At 40.0% G+C, this 20464-nt stretch overlaps 1 protein-coding gene across 3 annotated transcripts in view; it reads left to right on the forward strand.

Moving 5' to 3' along the window:
* ITGA9 (integrin subunit alpha 9) overlaps positions 1 to 20464 on the forward strand; it is a 223113-nt gene that overhangs the window by 147017 nt on the left and 55632 nt on the right. For 2 of the 3 annotated variants that reach the window (XM_051798702.1, XM_051798704.1), the window contains 4 exons: positions 358 to 508; positions 15492 to 15635; positions 17000 to 17079; positions 20326 to 20415. In XM_051798702.1, coding sequence (XP_051654662.1) covers positions 358 to 508; positions 15492 to 15635; positions 17000 to 17079; positions 20326 to 20415 — 465 coding nt within the window. The remainder of the gene's footprint in view (positions 1 to 357; positions 509 to 15491; positions 15636 to 16999; positions 17080 to 20325; positions 20416 to 20464) is intronic. The other variant, XM_051798703.1, reaches the window with a different exon arrangement.

The raw sequence follows: 20464 nt of genomic DNA on the forward strand, positions 1-20464 counted from the left end.
TTCTGGATTTTATTTGATCCTCATTTCCATTTTTTCTGTCCATAGCATAACTCAAAGAAGATTTTTCACAGGGTTGCTAGAATGTTACAATAAATATGAACCTTTGAGAGACAAACTTGTGTATTTGAATGCAGGCATAATATCTTGTTTGTTACATTTTCTCTGTTCACTTACTTTACAGTTTTCAACTAATTTGTTATCACTAAAAATAGGTCAGTGAAATAGTTCCACATGAGGATCACAGGGTTTTCTTACCGTTCCAAAAGTCAGAACCAGGAGTCAGGAGCTGTTCATTCCCAGTATGGCATATGTGAAAGTTGACTGGAGTTAAACCAGTGTAACTGTTTCTGCCTACAGTGTTGATGACAGAACTGCCTACCTGGCCCTGGGAGCAGTGAGGAACATCTCGCTTAACATTTTCATCTCTAACATTGGGGATGATGCCTATGACACCAATGTTTTCTTCAATTTTTCTGGGGAACTCTTCTTCATCAAAATGTGGCAAAAGGTAAGAAAGCCCAGTCTCACTGTGAACAATTCTTTTAACTTTAAGCCAATTTAATTACAAGATGTACGTACAGGGGGTGGCCTGGTGCACACTGTTGAGTCATTTGGAGGTTGATTTTGGTTATGCTGGACTTGAATTTCTTTCAGGCTATTTAATGAGATTTTTTCTTGTATGGTTTGATGTGTGTAGATTACACCCTTTGTATTTCTGTATAAGACACATACCTGTTATTTGTGGTGCACTAATGAAAGACAGTTTGTTTGAGGTATTAAGAGGTGGAGGGAGACTGGTTTGGAAACTGCTAAGATGTCAAATGGCACTGAAATACAAAGGGTACCTCTAGTTTGAGTGATACCACACTGCACTCAGCAGTCCTGGTCATCTCCTGAACTGGACTCCTAGACTTACTCCTTGTTGAAACCAAGATACAAACCTGTTGTTTGCTCATGTCCTGGTGCAAGTTTGGGCTGTGGCCAGGGCACACCACTAAATCGGAGGTCAAGAGTGCTTTTAATTTCACCCACATGGAATGAAGTGATTTTGAGTTTTAGTCTGTTTTCATTTAGATTGAAATACTTGGATGTTTTCATTAGCAGAAGTTCGTTATAAGATAAAGGTGTTGTAATACAAGCTTTTTGCAAAAAACTGCTGGCTGTGATAGCTGTCTGAGTAGGAATAATGTGAAAATAATTGTGCAAAATGGGAGCTGTACATTCTGTCTGTTTGTTCCTGCTTTTCACAGTCATTTGTTTCTTTGCTGGAGCTTTGTTTAGCTGTGCAAAACACAATAAGAGCAATATTTAAAACAGCAATACAACTGTTGCGAACTGTAGGATTTATTTGGTCTATTGAACCAATGAAATTGTGCCATTATTTGTCCTGTTTTATTATAGGTGTAAATTATTATAAACCTCTTAACTCATTGTATAATAAAAAACCCCATATAATTTCTTATACATGTTAATTCTTTTAGTGTTCAATTTTGACTACACAGTTGCAAGCCTCAGAGAATTATCTTTTTATTATGAGCTTCATTTTCAGACATTATGTGCTGCAAGTGTGCAATTTATCAGGAGGAAAAAGGCAGGGGATAAAACAGAAATGCCTTATGCCAATGCACAACTTCTCCTTAATGGAAATTTTATATGAAGATTTTCAGGGTCTGGCCCAGCTCCTGCTGAAGTCAGTGGGAGAGTTTCCATTCCTTTGCACTGGAAAAAAACCAAAGCTTGACGCATGCTCTTTTAAAAGATTACTGTAGTCATTTTTTTTTTCTTCTGTGCTTACATTTTAAATATTTTACACACACTGATTAACTGGAACACAGTTCCAGTTGTATGGATGAATACAGTCATGTAAGATGTACTTTCTGTAGAGTTTTAGAAGGCAGCTTATGCTATGGCAAAGCCTGTTTATAGTGAATCCTGACCTACCTGGTGGTGTACCACCCAAGGTGGTATTTCACCATGGCTGGGCACCAGCAGAGGTCCTGGCTTCTGTCCAGGTGGGAAGAGAAAAGGAAATCCAAAGTCCTGAACTTATGATACTTCTTCAAGGGGTGTAGAAGGACTCCCTGAGCCACAGGCAGCAGTTGCCCATTCTATTTCAGTCCCTGCATGACCCACCAGGCAAGCTGCTTCTCTCTGCAGATTTTCAGGAGCTGCACAGAGCTGGGAGCCACTGCCATGGTTGCAGTAGTGCCAAGTAATGGGAGAGGGCTTTGGAAAAGGGATTCATCTGCCTCTGTTGCTGAGATCCAACCACCGCAATCTAGGCTGTTATCTTGATAAACTGCATTACTAGAAGAAAGGTAAAAACCCTTCACAGAGGGTAGAGCCCAGTATACAGTGAGCTCAATACACTTGATCTTGGATGTACTTAATTGAAGGTTATGCTGTCCCTATGGAAAAATCACCAGTGCCTTTCCTGTGTCCCAGTGTCTCTCTCCATTATCAAGTTTTGCACTTAAACTCAGTGGATAGAGACTTGCCAATGTTTGAGGTGAGAAATCTGTGGGAGAGGGTTCGTCTCCTGTGTTCTTAGGATGAAGCTTAAAATTGTCCAACCTTTGATATCTTCTACAAAAGACTTAAATAAGAATTTATTTGCACAGCTTTCGGTGGCTTTCGTTGCAACAAGAAACGGGGATTTGTTTTTGTTGTAACTTGAAGCTTAAAGTTTATTGAGTTTCTGGTATGAAAGGTCAGTTCCCTTTTCAGAAGTTTCTTTTAGTGACTTTTAAAACAGGCAGCTGTCAGAAGATAAATGACACCCTGAGAGGAAAATCCAATAGAATTTTAAACAAATATATATATCTTCATAGTATATATAAACATATATATTATATATGTGTGTGTATATATGTATGTATTTGCATTGCTTAGTCCTGTGGGATGTTATAGTCATAGTGCTCTGTGGCTGGAAATAGTGCCAATTGCTCTCTTTCACCTGGTTGTTTGGATTTCTCCTGTGAACCTGATAAGATAAAAACAAAACCCTCTTTAATTAATCTTATTAAGCACAAAACATGGTCCTGTAGGCATACTTAAGTTGTAACCTCTCTGAAGTCAACCACAGTTTTGCTATAGAAAGACTTAAAAAAACCAGCTGCACAGCCAAAAACATGAGTGTTTAGCTCATGTGAAGAGTGTTTAGCTGAAAATCCGAGGGAGGAACAGAGCTTCTTAAGAAATCACAAGCTTTCCTTTCCCTGGGTTTAACATTAGTCTGTGTTCCTTTTAGCAGAAGCAGGTGCATTAAACCCTGTCTGAAGAAGGCCCCAAATCTGGTTTTTGTGAGAGAGCTTCCTGTGGCATTTCATCAAAACCAGAGGTATTGAGCATAGCAGGGAGGACGAGTGAGAAGCATTTCAACTGGCTTCATTGCAGGCTCTGAGGACAAGCAGGGGGCCTTCTCTTCATTGCAACTCCCCACCCAGTCAGGCTGCAGGGGATGCCGAGCCCGGCGCATTCCCAGCAAGCAGCGCTTTTGCAGCCTGCGTTTGGGAGGAGGCCAGAAAACTTGCACTTGACTTTTGGCCATAACAATCTGCAGAAACAGTGCTTTCCACTGAGCAAGGGAAAAGGAGGAGTGAACTAAAAAGCTGCTCTATAAAGTAGTGTGGCACCTCTTAAAGCCTTACAGTGAATTGCTAAGCTTGCCTTTTAAAAACAGGATATATATATGTTAAATAAACCTGTTTCAATATCCCAATGCTGTAGGTAATGGATTACACCTCTGCATTTCTGCATTGTTCCTGGGTTACAGGGTATTTATGATCTGATAAGGTTTTTCCAGGAAAATATCCTAATGCACACTGTGTTTGAGTTTCTGAAAGACCAAAACCCCCAAACCTGTGTGTGTTTGTAAAAGGCATTTCCTGGGGTTTCAGATTTGGCTTTGGTTGTTGGGAATTGTATGTTGAGCTAAGGTTTTTTAATTCCAGGAAAATACCCAGTGCCAAGCTCATTATTATTGTTGTTACTTAATGTTATTATTTACACTTGAAAATTACTAACAGTGAAGGACGGAAGAGCAGGAGGGCAGGGTAAGGCTGGATTTTATTGATTGTGTTTTCTCATCCAGTTTGGTTTTAATTGTGAGTTTGGGGTTTTTTTCAATTATTTGTGAGGTTTTTAGTTTACTTTTTCATCAAACTATGTGTAGTTGATGACACTTGAATTTATTTTCTGAATTTGTTTTGAATTTACGCATTTCTTAATTTATATTATCTTGTAACAGTAAGATCTTGTTGCGGTTGAATACACCAATATTTATTATAATTGAAGCCTTATACACAAAAGATTGTCTTACAGTATATGTGGGCATATATTATCCAAAAGATAAGTGCCACTTATCTTTTGTTTCTGCTTTTAGTTTTTGGTGTTTTGAAGATATGTTTTTGTTGTAGAATAAAAATGCATATAACTATATTGGGTTTGTGTAGCAAGGTTCTGGTAGTAGGTGGGGCTATAGGAGTGGCTTCTGTCAGAATCTGTTGGAAAGCTTCCCCCATTTTCTCATAGAGCGAATGCCAGCTGGCTCCAAGACAGACCCACTGCTGGCCAAGGCTGAGTCAGTCAGAGGTGGTAGTAACACCTCTGTATTAATGTATTTAAGAAAGAAAAAAAGTTATTGTGCAAATGTAGTTGTGGCCAGAGAAGAGAGGTGCAAGAATATGTGAGGGAAACAACTATGCAGACACCAAGGTCAGCAAAGAAGGAAGGGGAGGAGGTGGTCCAGGCAGCAGAGCTGAGATTCCCCTGTAGCCCATGATGAACATGGTGAAGGACGTTGTCCTCCTGCAGCTCGTGGAGGTCCAGGGGGGTGCAGAGATCCACCTATAGCCCGTAGAGGAGCCCCACGTCAGAGCAGGTGGATGCCCAAAAGAAGTCTGTGAACTCATGGGAAGTCCATGCTGGGGCAGGCTCCTGGCAGGGACCTGCAGACTCATGGAGAAAGGAGCCCATGCTAGAGCACCTTTCCTGGTAGGACTTGTGACCCTCTTGGGGACCTACACTGGAGCAGCCTGTTCTTGAAGGAAGGGACTCCTATGGAAGGTATCTACACTGGAGCAGTTCATGAAGAACTGTCTCCTGTTGGAGGGATCTCATACTGGAGCAGAAGAAGGACTCCTCTACCTGAAGAGGACAGAACAGCAGAAACAATGTGATGAACTGACTGTAACCCCCATTTTCTGTCTCCCTGTGCCTCTCCAGGAGAAGGAGGTAGAGCCCAGGAAGGAGGGAGGGGTGGGGGAAAGGTTTTGTTAAAATTTGTTTCACTTCTCATTATCCTGCTCTGATTTTGATTGGTAATAAATTCAGTTAATTTCCCCGAGTTGAGTCTGTTTTTCCTGTGATGATAATCAATGAGTGATCTCTCCTTGTCCTTATCTCATGGACCTTACATTATATTTTCTCTCCCCTGTCCAGTTGAGAAGGGCAGTGATAGAGTGGCTTTGGTGGGCAACTGTCATTCAGCCAGGGTCAAACCACCACAGTAATTACCGTAATAATTAAAAAACAATCTCTCTGTTAATACGCATTCAACCACGATTTAGTAGTGTGAGATATGTGTGTGCATGAGCACATGTATACATGTATGTGCAGTGAGATGAAGGAGTTCATCTAGCCAGCTTGCTTCCCAGTTATTTTGTTCCTATTTACTTGTCCTGTTGTTGAATGCAAAAGACTGTTGCCCACATCATGCCAGGAAATGACATCTCATGCCTTTGGAAGGGAGAGCTTTATGTATCTTGGAATAAATGAAAACATTATTTCAAATGATGACAACAAAATAAGTTTTTTTCCAAGATGGCTGCCTAGCTCAGTAGCTTGGGAAGGTGTCTTGTAAATCAGCTGAGTGGATTAGGAGTGGCAGTGAAATTTTTCTGCTCTCCTGCTGTCTATTGTAGGAAGCGAACAAAAGGAAGGGGTGCTTCACACCATGTCTGGTTTGTGCAACTCATGACACTGGTCCTTGAAAATAAGAATATGAAATTATTTGTGTGATTAGCATTTGTGTTAAAACTGATGCCATATTTTCCAATATTAAGATGGAAAACTTATGCGGAAGTAAATTGTGTCTATAAAAACAAATACCTGATGTAAAGAGACTGTGTTTGGGTCATTTTCAGCATGTATATGTTACTTGAGAAAGTTTAATTATTGGTGTTTCCAGTTGTGTTGGCTCTGATTCAAGACTTTTAAGTCTTAGCTTTGTTATTACTCCCTTTAATTTTTGTCCTTTTTTGTTTGTTTTTTTTTGGTGAGGCTGCAACAATGAAGCTATCCATATGTATTTATAAGGCAAGGAGTATAGCAACAGGAGCAACATATATTTTGGAAATATCTGCAAGGTTGGATATCTGCAAAGGTACCTGATGTAGCTTACCTGCTCTGATACAATCATGAAAGTTTTAAGCAAGGAATTATTTGTCTTTCTATTCCAAGCAATAATTGCATTTCTCTACTATAGAAAGTACTTAGAATCATAGAATCTTTAAAGTTGGAAAAGACCTTCAAGATCGAGTCCAACCTTTGACTGAACACTACCATGTCAACTAAACGATAGCACTAACTGCCATATCCAGTAGTTTCTTGAACACTTCCCTGGGCAGCCCATCCAATGCTTATCCACCCTTTCAGTGAAGAGATTCTTCCTGATGTCCAACCTGGCACAACTTGAGGCTATTTCTTCTTGTCCTGTCAGTAGTTGCCTTGGAGAAGAAGCTGACCCTCACCTTGCTACAACCTACTTTCAGATAGTTGTAGAGAGCAATAAGGTCTCTCCTGAGCCTCCTTTTCTCCAGGCTAAACAATCCCAGCTCTCTCAACTGCACCTTATATGATTTATTCTCTAGACGCCCTTCACCAGCTTCGCTACCCTTCTCTGAACATGCTCCAGTACCTCAAAGGCACTTGTATCTTAATAGGAGTTATGACCCTGATTCTTTAGTGAGGATTATAAAAGACAGGTGAAAACTGAATCATTGGCATGGCTTTTGTTTGCTTTTATAAAACATGAATTCATACAGGCTTAGAATGCTAGTAATTTCTTCATGATAAAAGACATTAATTATATTAAGCTATTCAGTCAGTAACTTGAGTTTGTAAAACTTTCTTATATTCCAAGCTTGATGCTTCACTACTTTATATTTTTAATAGCTTTCTAGTTGTGGAGTGTCAGTAACTGCTCCATCCTACAAGCAGGCAGCGCTTTTGTTCTCACTTTTCTTGGTTCTCTAAAGAAGAGAAGTGACACAGCAAACAAGAAGGGCCACTTTCAAGAGACAAATTATAATAATACAGTCTTAAATGAAGTTGTCTTATTAGAAGTATCTCATCATTGCTTAGCATCCTTTAAAGGAAGGAAGGATGAAAGAGGAAGTCAATTTGCAAGAGGGAGAAACCAGAGAGGGATTCAAGTGCAAGTGACCACAACCTGCTCAAGGTGAGTTTTGCCTAAATACTGCAAGGGACAGAGGATTTCATATGAATTCTTCCCATGAAAAGAATGCTCTTCCTTTTTTGGTAGAAAATGAATGAACTGGCTTTGGAGCTGGTACTGACCTTCTTCCAACATTTCCTCTATCGTTCTTCCATGGAAGCAGACAATTCCCATCCCAAAGCCACTCTCAGCCCAAGACAAGTGTTAAAAACAAGGAGGAGTGCTGGCAGAAAGTGATTGAGAAAAGCTCTCCAGCCCTTATGTGCTCCTCCAAAGCCTCAGACAGCAAAATGCCCAGAAAATGGCATGACAAGTGTCTTGAGAGGTTTCCAGTGCCTACAGTCAAGATAGGTGCTGGCCTCCTTGCAGCTTTTCAGCGCAGATGATTCCTCTCCTGTGGGATCTAGAAAACATTAGAGGCTCATAGGGATGGGAGGAAAAAGGTGGAGTGAGTTTTTTGACCCCGGGAAGACATTTGGTTTGGGTTATGTTCAGAGGCTAGAGAGGCCTCCAGGAGCCTGCGTTTATCCTGACAGGACCAGCAGCCCCCTGCACTTGGAAAAGAGGCATGAGTGTCAAGCCTGAGCTAATGAAACTTCCCTGGGATGTGAAGGTATCTGCAGAGCCCCAGCATGAGTTCCCAGACTGATGGTGTCAGCTGAGATGTTACCTCTCAGGTGGTAATTGCTGCTGTGGGGGTGGGCTGGCCTCAGAAATGCAAACTTGTCATTAAGAGACAGATTCCAGAAAATACAGATTTGCTCTGATGAGAATTATTTTCCTCTATGACTGCTTTTGTCCCGCTGTCTGTGGAAGGAATATATAAGGCTCTCTATTCCAAATTTTTATGAGACATATTACAGACATCACAGGGAAAGTCTGCTGTCTCCAGCCATTACTCACCTGGACAACTCCAGTGGAGATACTGGTCATCCACAACTGTTAGGCAACTGTTCTCTACTTGGGGGATGCTATCAGTTTGTCCCAAATTAAAAGCTCTATGCGACTTAGTCATATGGCCCACTGTGTCCACATTTAAATGGCATTCCTTATGTTATCAATAACACCCAGGTTGTGCAACAGTGGATGACTGTTGTTGTGTGGGTAGTTGGAAATCTGGCCTTTAAGCTCCCGCTTTGCTGGCAGAGTATGTGTAACTGTACATTAACACATATGGAAAAGGGTCATAGAGTTAGGCCTAGCCAAGCGGCATAGTTGAAATGTGGCCAACCTCACAATCAGTGAGGGTCAGCTGACCTAACAGCTCAGTGGGGACAGTGTATCTTGGTGATGTTCCCTGGATTATTTCCTATATGTTGAAAAAAATAATTTCAGCTGTTGTCAGCAAGCAGGGAAAAGAAAGATTTAGCTGGTGTAGTACAGTGAAAATTGATAAAGTCTAATTGGTCTGTTAAAATGGGAACTAATGTGTCAGTAAAGGAGGTGGAACTTCTCAGGGTGGCACCAGATCTCCCTTATTCCTTATGGTTTCACCCCCTTCCCTGCAGGTCCCTTAAAAGATAAAAGAAGCTTTGTTGGTTGGTTCTGAAACTTGTTTTGGGGTTTAATCACTTGAGCTGAGTGAACAATTTCTGTTGCCTCTTCAGCTTCTGAGTTGCTGTGCTCTAGAAATTTGCTGCACTAGCTTTTCATCAGTTGAGATAAATGTTTATGAGAGAGTGTGTTGGGAATATCCAGTAAACAGAAAAGTTTTTGTCTTTCCTTTTTTGCTCAAAGATTTGCCATGTTGACTGGGATCAGTGAACTCATGATCTGTAAATAACTTCAATTGAGGAAGGAGAGGGAAGAGGCAAGAGGCTTTAATTAGTTATATAGAAAGAGTTGTTTTCACAAAATAAGGAGCAAATCCAAGATGTTTGAAGCCTGACTTGTTGAGTTTGGGGTGGAGTGTGCCTACAGCATTTACTAATGAGGTCATGGAATAGGACAGGAAATTTCTTCCTAGAGAAAACTTTTTTTTCCTCTCTAGTTCTTTTTATGAAACAACTGTTGAGGTTCCCCAATGCCCTTTCAAATTTATTTTCTCATAATGAATTAAAGGATCAATTCATTAGCAGAATACAGAATGCCCCACTGCCCCACATCTTCATATGTGCATTTGGTTGTGTGCACGTCAGCATACTCAGGTATGTGGTTTTGCTGACTCATTAAGCACTGGGATGACAAGGGTCTTTGCTGGTGAAACAGCAATTTGTAAAATTTATGAAGTGTAATATTCATATTTGCTGATTTGGTTTGCTAGGGGAATATCTATGTGTTGGAAAGTAAAGGAAAACTTTCAGTCTCTGTGATGCTTTTAAAAACAGACCTATGCGATGCACACAGAAAATCTTTTTGTTTCATTGTATAATTTGATTGGATAGCCAATATTCTTCAATCATTGCATTCAAGACGTTAGATAGATGCTAGTTTCATGACGATGTCTAGCTGAGCAAGTCTGTATTGAGTCTAGGAAATCTAGGAATAGCAGTTAATGAATAACAATAATTTTCACATTATAGTTGCTATTGATGCTGATTTATCATTGACTTGGCCTTCACATTATTCACATTGTTACTTCGCATTCCACCTGTGTTTGGAAATTATTTACAACAGATGAAATGTGTGAAGCTCAAGATCCAGAACTGTTATGTTAAAGAGTAAAGCCATTTTAATTTCTTTCCATCATGAACATCTTTTCCTTCCTTATGAGTGATTCCATTACATACTTTGCTTTGGCTAGCGGAGAGCTGTACACAGAAGAGTTTCTGAACACAAGGTGTTTGCTTGAAGTTGCCAAGTAATCTGTGTTTCTAAAAAATGGAATAAAACTCATGGGATTTTCACTCTGAGAGCAGAAACTCCTTGAAATGCAATGAGAATTTTTCCTTTTAAAAGCTTTTAAAGCTATGGCTACCTGTTCCAACCACTGCAGTCCATCTTCAAAGCTACTATCAGTAACAGGATTTTTTTTTCCCAGCTTGGAATGCACACTCATAGCTTATGAGAGGCCTTGTGGCCCTCCCAGGTGGCCTGGTGCCACCACTGTGTGTCACAGCCACTGCCTGGGAAGCTGGCCTCAGAGAAGCAGCGCATCCCAACACTGTGCACAGTTCTCCCTGTCTGATCCCTGGTTGTGCAGTGTTGAGAAAGTTGGGCACTTATGGCAGTGGGTGTTTGAAAACTCTGTGCATTTGAAACTCTTGAAACAGATGAACAAAAGAGGGAACACCAAGCCCCAAAACTGCAGGCTCATTTTGTGAGATACTGAGATATCCAAATGTGAGTTGATGGTGCCTTTGGCAGTGGGCTGACGAACTTGGGGAAGGTCTGTGCCTGGCAAGGTCTTGCTCAGAAACATGGAGGAAATACTGTCTGCTCAGCTACCAGAGAGTACTGAGACAAAGGAGACATCAGACTGCTAATTATCCAAAGAAAAACAAGGCCCAAAAGGCTTTTGAGGATGATAATCAGAGCAGCTTTTAAGAGATATCTGAAGTAGATCAGACCCATCATTTCAGTCATTTCAGATGATTTTTACTTAAATTATTGTACAGTGCTGGTCAGTTTCCAGTCAGTAATACCACTAGTCCTCTTTGTGTTGTTGCAGTTTTAAAATAACCAAGAAAGCACCATTTTAGAGGAAAGTGTGGTATTCATGGAATTTTGTGTTAGAAGAACCAAGCTGTATGCACATGAGGGGGCCTCCAAGATTAAACTACTTTCAGCTGTACTTGCTCTCAGCCATAGAGAACCTCAGTCTGAGCCAGACTTTTTATATGAAAAAAATCCCTAACCTTGTATGAGTTCAGGCATCCATAATTGCACTGCACATGTGACCCACATTCTTTGGTGACCTCAGTTGCTGTGGAAAGAAAGTACATTAGTACGCTCAGGAGGTAGCTGTTAAATTAATTGGTGCATCTTCATATCCTTGAAGCCTCAGTGAAGGCCTTTAGAGAATTGTGAGATGGGGAGAGAAAAGGGTAGGAGCAAAATAAAAATTCTGCTCTCCAAACCTTAGGGAAACCCACAAGTTGTTGATAGCACAACTGAAGGGCTTAGACCGAGATTATGAAGAATGATTGGAAGAAGCCATTTCAAACATCATCAGAGAGGTGAGACTTTATTTTAGGTTCCTGACTTGGGAGGTGTTTATGTTACCCAGCTTTGCTAGCTAAATGTATAGGAAGCAGATTACCAGCTATGAACAGACATATGTTCAATGATATCTCCCAAAAGTAAGAAGCTCTTAAATTGCAGGTCCATTCTATATAATTGCCCTGTTGTGTGGAACAAAACATCCAGATGTTTATCTAGACTGTCATTTGGGAAAGTATCCCTACTCATGAAAAGTGCAAGTTGGAATTATTGAGGTATAAGTATGTGTTTTAAGTCAGGATCCATGATGATAATAAAAAACTGTACAAATTTAGAAAATTTTCCCAGTACCTGATGTAAGCCTCTACCTTTGGAGCAGGCCAGAAAATTTCCAAATAACTAATGGGAGGAGTTAGTTATAAAGTCTGTATACCGGAGAGGATATAGTAGGTAAATGCGTAATACCTAACTTTTGCGGCTTAGTGTAGCATGAAGTGGATTGTGCAAGTAGCCCTCTTTTGTGATATTTTCTTTGCATATTTGCAAATTGCAACATTCCCAAGTCACTGCTTCTAGGCACTATATTAATATGATCATTAGCAGCTTCCTACTCAGTTGAAACCACACATAATATTTAAACTTAAAAACACTTATGTCCAGAAGTAAGGCAAATTTGTTACACCTCTGCTTATTCCCCCAATCACATAACGCAGTGGTTATGTTTGACAGTATTACACTGCAGAATCTGAGTGGTTGTTTCCCCATTGTGCTCCTTATAATGGAGTTAGAACTTGACTGCTTCATTGCTCGTGTTATAATTATCAGGAACTATTCTTTCTGTGATAAAGGACTTTGAGAAACAGATGTGAGTCAGCCTGAGCTTCATATTTCTCATAACCAGGTCAATATTTGTTATACAGTAATAATACAGCTATTTGACTAATTATCTGGCTATATATATGATTGACTGAGAGTATAAAATGCTATGAAATGTTTCAAAAAGAAAACAAAGTTTTCCAGATAAACCTTCACAGTGTCTTGTTGGAAGGGAAACTTCCAACCCCTTTGTCTGTGTTTTCTATGTAAACTTGAAACTCATGCAATAAGCTGAGTTCTCAGCTGAGTTGTGTTGTTATAGAGAAGCATTGCTCACAAAAAGCGTTATTACCTAACATGAGTGAGAAGTGGCATCCACAATTTCTGTAAGCCCTGATTTGCACTGCTCTTCTGTATTTGTAAGATAAGACAGCACCTACCCTTAAGACTGCTGGAACAGTGTGAAAATTGAGTTTATTTAGTCCTTACAGAGTGAGAGAGAGTGTTAGAGAGCTGGCCATGATAGGAAACCCCATGAAGAAATGATTTTCTCTCCCTCCAAAACAGACCACTGCAAATAAAGCCTGAAGCCAAACAGTGAGCAGTGAATGAAAACCAAAATATTTACTCATTAAGTTAGCTTCTCCATCCTAATCACGGAACAAGGCAAGGAGTCCATGGGAAAAGTTTTCTGGGTAGCCTGTGTAATTTATAAGTGTATGGAAGGCTGACCTAGTATGATGCAGTCAAACTTAATCATTAAACTGGATGGTATGTTAATGAAGCCAGAAGGTTGTTCAAGTCAATATTACTGCATCCATTAAACTTTTCCAAGCAACAACAACCAAAAAAAGGCCAATGCTATGTTATCTGTCATTTGCTTAACAGGAAATTATAAAACCTGCAGCCTGCCAGCTGTCAGGGCTGCAAAGGCACCAGTGTGCAAAATGAAGGAGTGCTCTTCTTCTGTTATCAAGATGAGAGTTCTTTCTTTTATCTTGTTGTTTCACATCTCTGAAGGGATATGGCCTTGAGGAGAGGAGGCAGTCTCTTGGGTCTGTCTAGTCACTGTTACCGCCAGACTGCTATGTAATTAGAAACTCCTCTTGAAAGAACACGGGCTGGGATTTGATGAAAGATAGTTCATAGTTTGCCCCACTTAACAAGGGAAGTTGAATAACCCAGAACCATGAATATTTCCAGAGGAAACAGCTGTGAAATTTTTCATTTGGTTATGCAGCTCCTCAGAGTTTGTGTTCACTTGATCTCTTGCATAAAACTGAGAACTTCACAGATTGCTGAGAGGAAAAGGGAGTGAAGGGGACACTTTACCCATGAAGCACTTGTTTTTCTGTTTTGAGTTAAATGGAGGAGAAAATCTAATGCACTGTATGACGATGGCTACTCCGTACTACTGAAGCTAGATGTTTCATTTGCTAAGCAGTGCCATCTTTTGTATTTCTGGAAATAGAAGCCTACTGAAGATTGCAAGGAAACAAATCCAAAAAGAAGCTGAATGGGGAGTCCACTACTCTGGCATTTTAGTAGTACTGCAGTAGTATCATTCCATTAGGCATTGATTTTCTCACATTATTTTTACTTCTCATGAAACCAGTGAAACACTGTCTGAGTCAGGTAAGAATTCGGTCTATCATTTTCTAGAAGTGTGTGCCCTGATTTGGACCATGATTTTGAAGATAAAAGAGGCTTGTCTTTCAGATTATCACAGAAAGCAGTTCAAAGGTCAAGAATCTGAATGCCGTCAGATGCCTAATTAGAATAATAAAAATGTCTGTGAAGTGCTAATGTTGTGCTTGGGTCAGAATGCGAAAGGCAGAGAGATGCTTATAACCCATGTTTATGGTTCAGGAAGCTACTTCCACATATGCTTGTTACAACTGAGAATGTTACCCCTGGAACTTGTAAGTGCGTATTTAAAGCAGAACTCATATTTGAAGTAATTTGGGAAATGTACACGAGAAAACAGAGCCCGGGCTTTGCAAATTGCTGTAAATACTAAAAACAGGTCAAATAAATCATAGGTCTTGTTGCTAAGAGATTCTCAGCTACATGTCTAGAATAAAGTTAATTTATAGATTCAGATATGTAACATTTCGGTGTTCGTATTGTAGCTACAGTTCCAGTGATGATGTAGTCAACAGTAGGGCCTAGAGAGGTCTCCAACCCAGTCTAAATTAAACACTTGCATTTGGTCTGCTGAACAGTTTTCTACATCCTTTGACTACAATAGGAGCAGTGACATGTAGATCATAAAGCAATCACTTGCTGTGTAGGCATTTAAAAATGTATATCAGATTCTAGAGTTGAATCCCACTCCTAAAGTTAGTGAGGATGAACTTGCCCACAGTGACAGAGCATTAAACTGTTCCCCAATAATCTGGAGATGAGAATATGCTGTCCTGAAGCCAGGCACTTATTTTATGGAGCAATTAAATATTCTCCATTCAACAGAAGTATTTTTGTTGTAGTTCAGTCACCAGTCAAGCAGGATAGGGCTGCTCTAACCATTGGCATTTGAATTATTGACAATATTCATAGTCAATGTTTAGCATGAGAAGAGGATCATCCCTCTACTTTATCTATGCCACCATTACCTCACTAAAGAAGGTTGATATCCTTACGAGCATGATTCATTTTGTGGACCAGAACAAGAGATGAGGGCAGTGAATGTCACCAGGACATTAACTTTCTCTCCTGCATCTGTGTGTGGCATGGCTTAATCACCGTCTCCTGACACAGTTCTCTTTTTGTGGTACTGGTATCTGGAAATACTACCTTGGGAAACTTGTATTCTGGATTATTTGAAAGCTGTCTTTTAATGAACAGAGGGCAGAACTGATGGTCTGAGTTATCCAAGTACTTGGGCTGATCCCTTGGCTCTAATGTGTTTAGTCATGTGGTATTTTCTTATATATATATATGTGTATATATATATATATATATATATATCCCTCAGAGCAAGGTTCTGACAGTTGTCTTCTTCCCAGTACTGGTCTGACTGAGGTGGAGTAAGGAAGTGCTACACAATGCTATAGTGGGAAATACCATTGTGATGACGTATTCTACAATACGTCATCACAATGGTATTTCTTAGCAATCCTCTTTTTCTCCCCAAATCTATCATCTCATGTTCTTTTTTATTTTCTTACAGGAGGAGCTGGGCATTGCCTGTGAGTTGCTGGAATCAGATTTCCTCAAGTGCAGTGTGGGATTTCCTTTCATGAGATCAAATTCTAGGGTAATGTTGTGATATTTGCAATTTGCAGAGTAATAGTTCATTCACCTCTGTCTCCGAGGAGTGGCTGGAAATAAACTGCTCTATTAAATGTCTGTGACTGATACTTTCTCTAGCTTTCTAACCCAGATATCCAAGCCTTTCACAGTTACAGACTGTAGCTGTCCTCTTTCCCAGCATACAGAGCCAATGACAGTGCCCTGTGTAGTGCAATAAAATGCTTTTGAAAAATTATGCAAGAGTTGCAGCTGTGAAAAGCTTGCATATTTCCTCTGTAGAAAATTAGAAAAGAACCCTCTGTCTTATTTATGTTGCCTTACTCTGTTTTTGTCTTTGTCTTCTTTCCCATTAAAGTGCAATTGAATTTATACAAATTACAATGAAAATGTACTAATGGCTTTTTCATATTATGGTCTCCTGGTAGATTTTTTAAAGAGGATTTTGTTGAATAATAGAAGATGCACTCTCTCATGATGTTTAAAAATCCAGCTGAGTTCTTTCTGTCACTAAACTGAGCTGGATAAATGACCAACTCAGAAAGGTGAGAAAATAGGGAATAACTTTAGGATGACCCAAACAAAAAGAGTCTGAAATTTTTCAGAAAGTTTCAGTTTCATGAGCTAATCCTTTCCATTTGAATTGGGATATCCTTTGACCCAACACAAAAGTTTTTTGTTTTCTTAGTCTTATTGACTGTTTCATGCTCTTTTGAAACATCTAAAAATATTTTTAACAGAATAGAAAAAATAAATGCAGTAGCAAAATATTATCTAGAATGTAAGAATGTAAGCCGTTGAAATTAGTATGAATTTCGATACTGTTTCACTTGGCCAAAACCCGTTTTGGAGTTAGGCAGAAAAGTTGTTACATGGAGAAGTTATTCGTCAAATTAAATTCTCTTTTCAGAATTAGCACATGATTTCACCCATTATGATGAGTGTCCTGAATGCTGCTTTAGCTTGTGCCACTTGTTCCAAGTCTCTGCAGACCTGTGGTGTGATTTTTATTCCCCTAAAAGATGTCTTCAACAGCAAACATGTAGATTGGTGCTGAGATAGTTTCAGGTAGTGATCCCTTTGTACTGGAGAACTATTTCCCTGGCAAATGATCTCCTCAAGAAATATCTTTGAATGGCAATTCTAGTAAAGGCCTTTTCTCAGTGAAAGGAAAAACCAAACTCTAGTATTTGATGAGAGGCAAAATGGCTAAGATTTAAAAGTTAATCTGCAGTAGAGGAAAATCTCATACATGTATCAAAATATGCTACTTTTTTTCAACTAGACCAGTAAAATATATGTGAAGTTTCAGAATAAATACATTTTGAAACAATATGCAGTATTTCTAACTACTACTTTTTCTTTGCACAGTATGAGTTCAGTGTGATCTTTGATACAAGCCACTTGTCTGGGCAGGAAGAAACGCTTACCTTCCTTGTCACTGCCCAAAGGTAAGGGGACCTTTATATGTCTGGATGACTTGGATATTCTTTATTGTATGAAGTGTGTATTACATATGCTTGACAGTTGTGTGATATTAGTTGTAGGCATGTATATGTATAGTAAATTAGGTTAAATTACTCAGGCTAAATGCATATATTTGGATAATGCAGAGGAAGCATGTGTTGAAGCTTCCTGAAAAATGAGATAGGATCATACATAGGTTTTCTTTGCCAGGCAGTTGCAATTCTGAAGAAGCAATCTGTATTCTCTCAGTTGAAAGGCTCTTGTGTTTCAGTGGCCATCTCTTTGGGCCCTGTATCAAGCTTTGCTCAGTTGATGATCAGCACCAGACAGAACCATTTGTTCCAGCATTTGAATGAAATAAGCATGCTTGGATGCAAACCAAAAAAGATAAATGCTTTAGTCAGATGGTCAGGGATCTCACTGACAGGTTCCAAAGTTGCATGTCTATTTTTCCCCCATCTGGATCTTCGGTGAGCTATGGCAGATTGCGGAAAATGGCTAAATAGGGTACTTCCCCCAGGGCACTTGAAGCAGGCATGGAAGTAGGTTGACGCCGAGTTTGCATCATAGGCATTTTATCTCGGGCAGAATAAAAGGTGTGACACGTGCTCTGTGTCTCCTAAGATGATGTACCACAAAGAAGCAGACTCCATGGGTGATTCAGTCACAAGCACTGTCAAGGTCTATGTGGGAACCAATGCACAGCTGCATTAACATGGGCCATGAACTTCTGCTTTGGTGTGCTGCATGTGTGACTAGTTCCTGCTTCCACTTACTGTGTGAGTGAGCCAACTTCATACTCTTCCATGTCAAAATCAGGATCTCCAGCCTGAATTCTCCTCCCAAACTGGATCACACTTCTCCAAACGGCTGGAGATGAGATGAGATGTAGCAGCTGCTGAGTGACTCTCATGAGGCATAGTCTTCCCCTACAGTAACAGCTGTAGGTGGGATCAGATCCTGCAGCATGTAGGGCTGGTATGAAACACTGAAAATGAGACCTTGCATCACCACATCTTTCGCATTAGGGAAGTTTTATTCTCTCTGAGGAGAAGTGAATCTTTTGTTTAGGTGACCCTGTGATGTGTCTCAGTCAGACAGATACATCAGTACATGCTGGGTGAATTCCAACTGGTGCAAAGATGGGTCAGCAGTGCTTTAAATTTGCCCAGCCAGTGTTTTCCAGCTATTTTCTCCGCCTTTGATAGCACAGGACTTCCCTATGTAACCTCACTCCTTGTATTTCTGTGCTGTGCCGGTGAGAAGGGCTAGTCAGTGCCTTTAGATGGAGCAAAGAAATAAACAGTAATTTTTATATATGATCAGAGTTGTTAAGAGAAAGTTTCTTATTCCAGAAGTTTGAGCAGGGTGACAGTTATGTTTGGAAGGATTCAGCTGAACCTCCAAAGACAGCAATGCAGGCCTCAGTGCTGATTACCCTCATTTTCTCTGTGACTTTGGGCAAATTGCTCAATTCCCTTGCTGTCAAATAAGTGTAACAAGAGTTGCAGGAAGGCCTGAGGTAAAGTCAATGATAAAGAAATGGAGAGGAGGTGCCTGTGCTGTGACCAGGCTGCAATGAGTGAGGACATTGTTTCCACACAAAACTGGAGCTGGTGTGACAGAAATGGCTGGACACAGAGAAGCTATGTCACAGTGTTGTGGGAAAGCAAGTTTTACCATCCAAGTGGCCATGTAAGCCTGTGCCTTGAAGCTGCAAATTTGGCAGTAGCATCTATAACAAGAGACTGGTTCAGTAGTGGGACAGATCAATTGGAGAAAGAACTTAACATTGCATTACATTGCTTTTACACTATTTGTTAAAAAAAACCCCCAAAACTAAAACAACAAACCACAATAAAACCCCAAACCCTCTTCTTTGCTTCCAGGTGATTACTGTTTTTCTAGAGCTAAATTGACTGAGTTGTATTCTTCTTTTCTGACAGTACCTTAACTCCATTAGAAACAGATAAGAACATATCCATGAACGCTGTATAGAATTCTACTTGCCTATTCTGTTTGCCACCATGGTATATCAATATTTGTATTGGATGAGAAATGTCTCCATTTTGGACTCTTCTGTAAGCCTATTCAGAGGAAGAGCTTTTATTAACTGATTTTTTTTCCAGGACCGAATGTTTGTGGGTTTTGCTGTCTGGGCCATAGTTTTCTTAGCAGACATGGCCAGTGTGTCAGTTGCAAAAAGCTGAACTGTATCTATGCATGTATGTGCCAGGAGGCTCTGTTTTTGTAATCTGAGCAACTCATAATCTACATGGTATCAGTTGGGATGTTATTGCCCTCAGTGATACTGTCCTCAAACAAATATGATCCTATCTTTTGTTTTGCCAGTTTGATTTGTGAGTAATCAAATGAACTGCAAGGCAAAAGTGATTCCAGAGTCATAGCTAAAGAAATGGGAAATATATGTAACATATCTTTCCAGATTGTTCTGAGCTGTCTCCCACCAAGCAGACTCACCATTCAGAATTAGAATAGTTGCAGGTTTGCATGTTAGACATGCATTTCAGGAACCTTTCCCATATGTTAAGTGTTCACAGTGAAACAAAGTGACTCAAATGAGAGATAATTGCTCACTTTTCTTGTTCTTCTTTCTGCTTTTGACCAACTGAGGCAACAGCCTTTGAAAATATAAAGTAGAAGCGCTTTCATTTTGGCAGCTAAATACAGGAAAAGGGGGGTGGAACTACTGAGAGGTTATGGCTGGTTCAGTGCAAGGGTCTCACCCAAAAAGCTACTTGCAGTGGCACCAAATTTGTGCTGTAGTACAATGCAGATACATTGAAAGCATTGTTTCATTTACTGAGTCAAGACCCTCTCTGGGGGACCCCCACAAACTGACATGCGGTCAGACTGGGAGAAAACGAACACCTGCATTAAAGTCTGAATGTCCTTGTTTCTCTCCATTGTATGATGGCTGCTGTAATTTCCCACAGACATTTGAATTCACACCTCGTTCCAACATACTTTTTTTTGTTGTGAGCCTGATCTGTCACAGCCATAGAAGAGCAGCCACAAAACACATGCTTTATGTGTCTGCTCTCTCCAAGACTGAGTGAACAAATGTAACTCTTAAGACTTCTTAAGGAACTGACGTCATTCAGATAGAGAGACTCAGAGTACAAGGCAGAGAGATGGTAGCTGTGAAACTGTGTGATATTGCAAATGCTGTCAATTTGCAGAATGTTTATTTTTCCTTTCTGGCATAGTGGAAACCTAGAACGCAGTGAATCTCTGCATGATAATATTCTAACCCTGTCAGTACCTCTGATGCATGAAGTGGCTTCATCCATCAATGGGTAAGTATCAGTCACCAAAGCAAAATCAGTACCACTACTACTACTACTG

This window comes from Manacus candei, unplaced genomic scaffold, assembly GCF_025592945.1.
Source record: "Manacus candei isolate 608988 ecotype Guabito, Panama unplaced genomic scaffold, ASM2559294v1 h1tg000049l, whole genome shotgun sequence".
In the NCBI taxonomy this organism is placed as follows: domain Eukaryota; kingdom Metazoa; phylum Chordata; class Aves; order Passeriformes; family Pipridae; genus Manacus; species Manacus candei.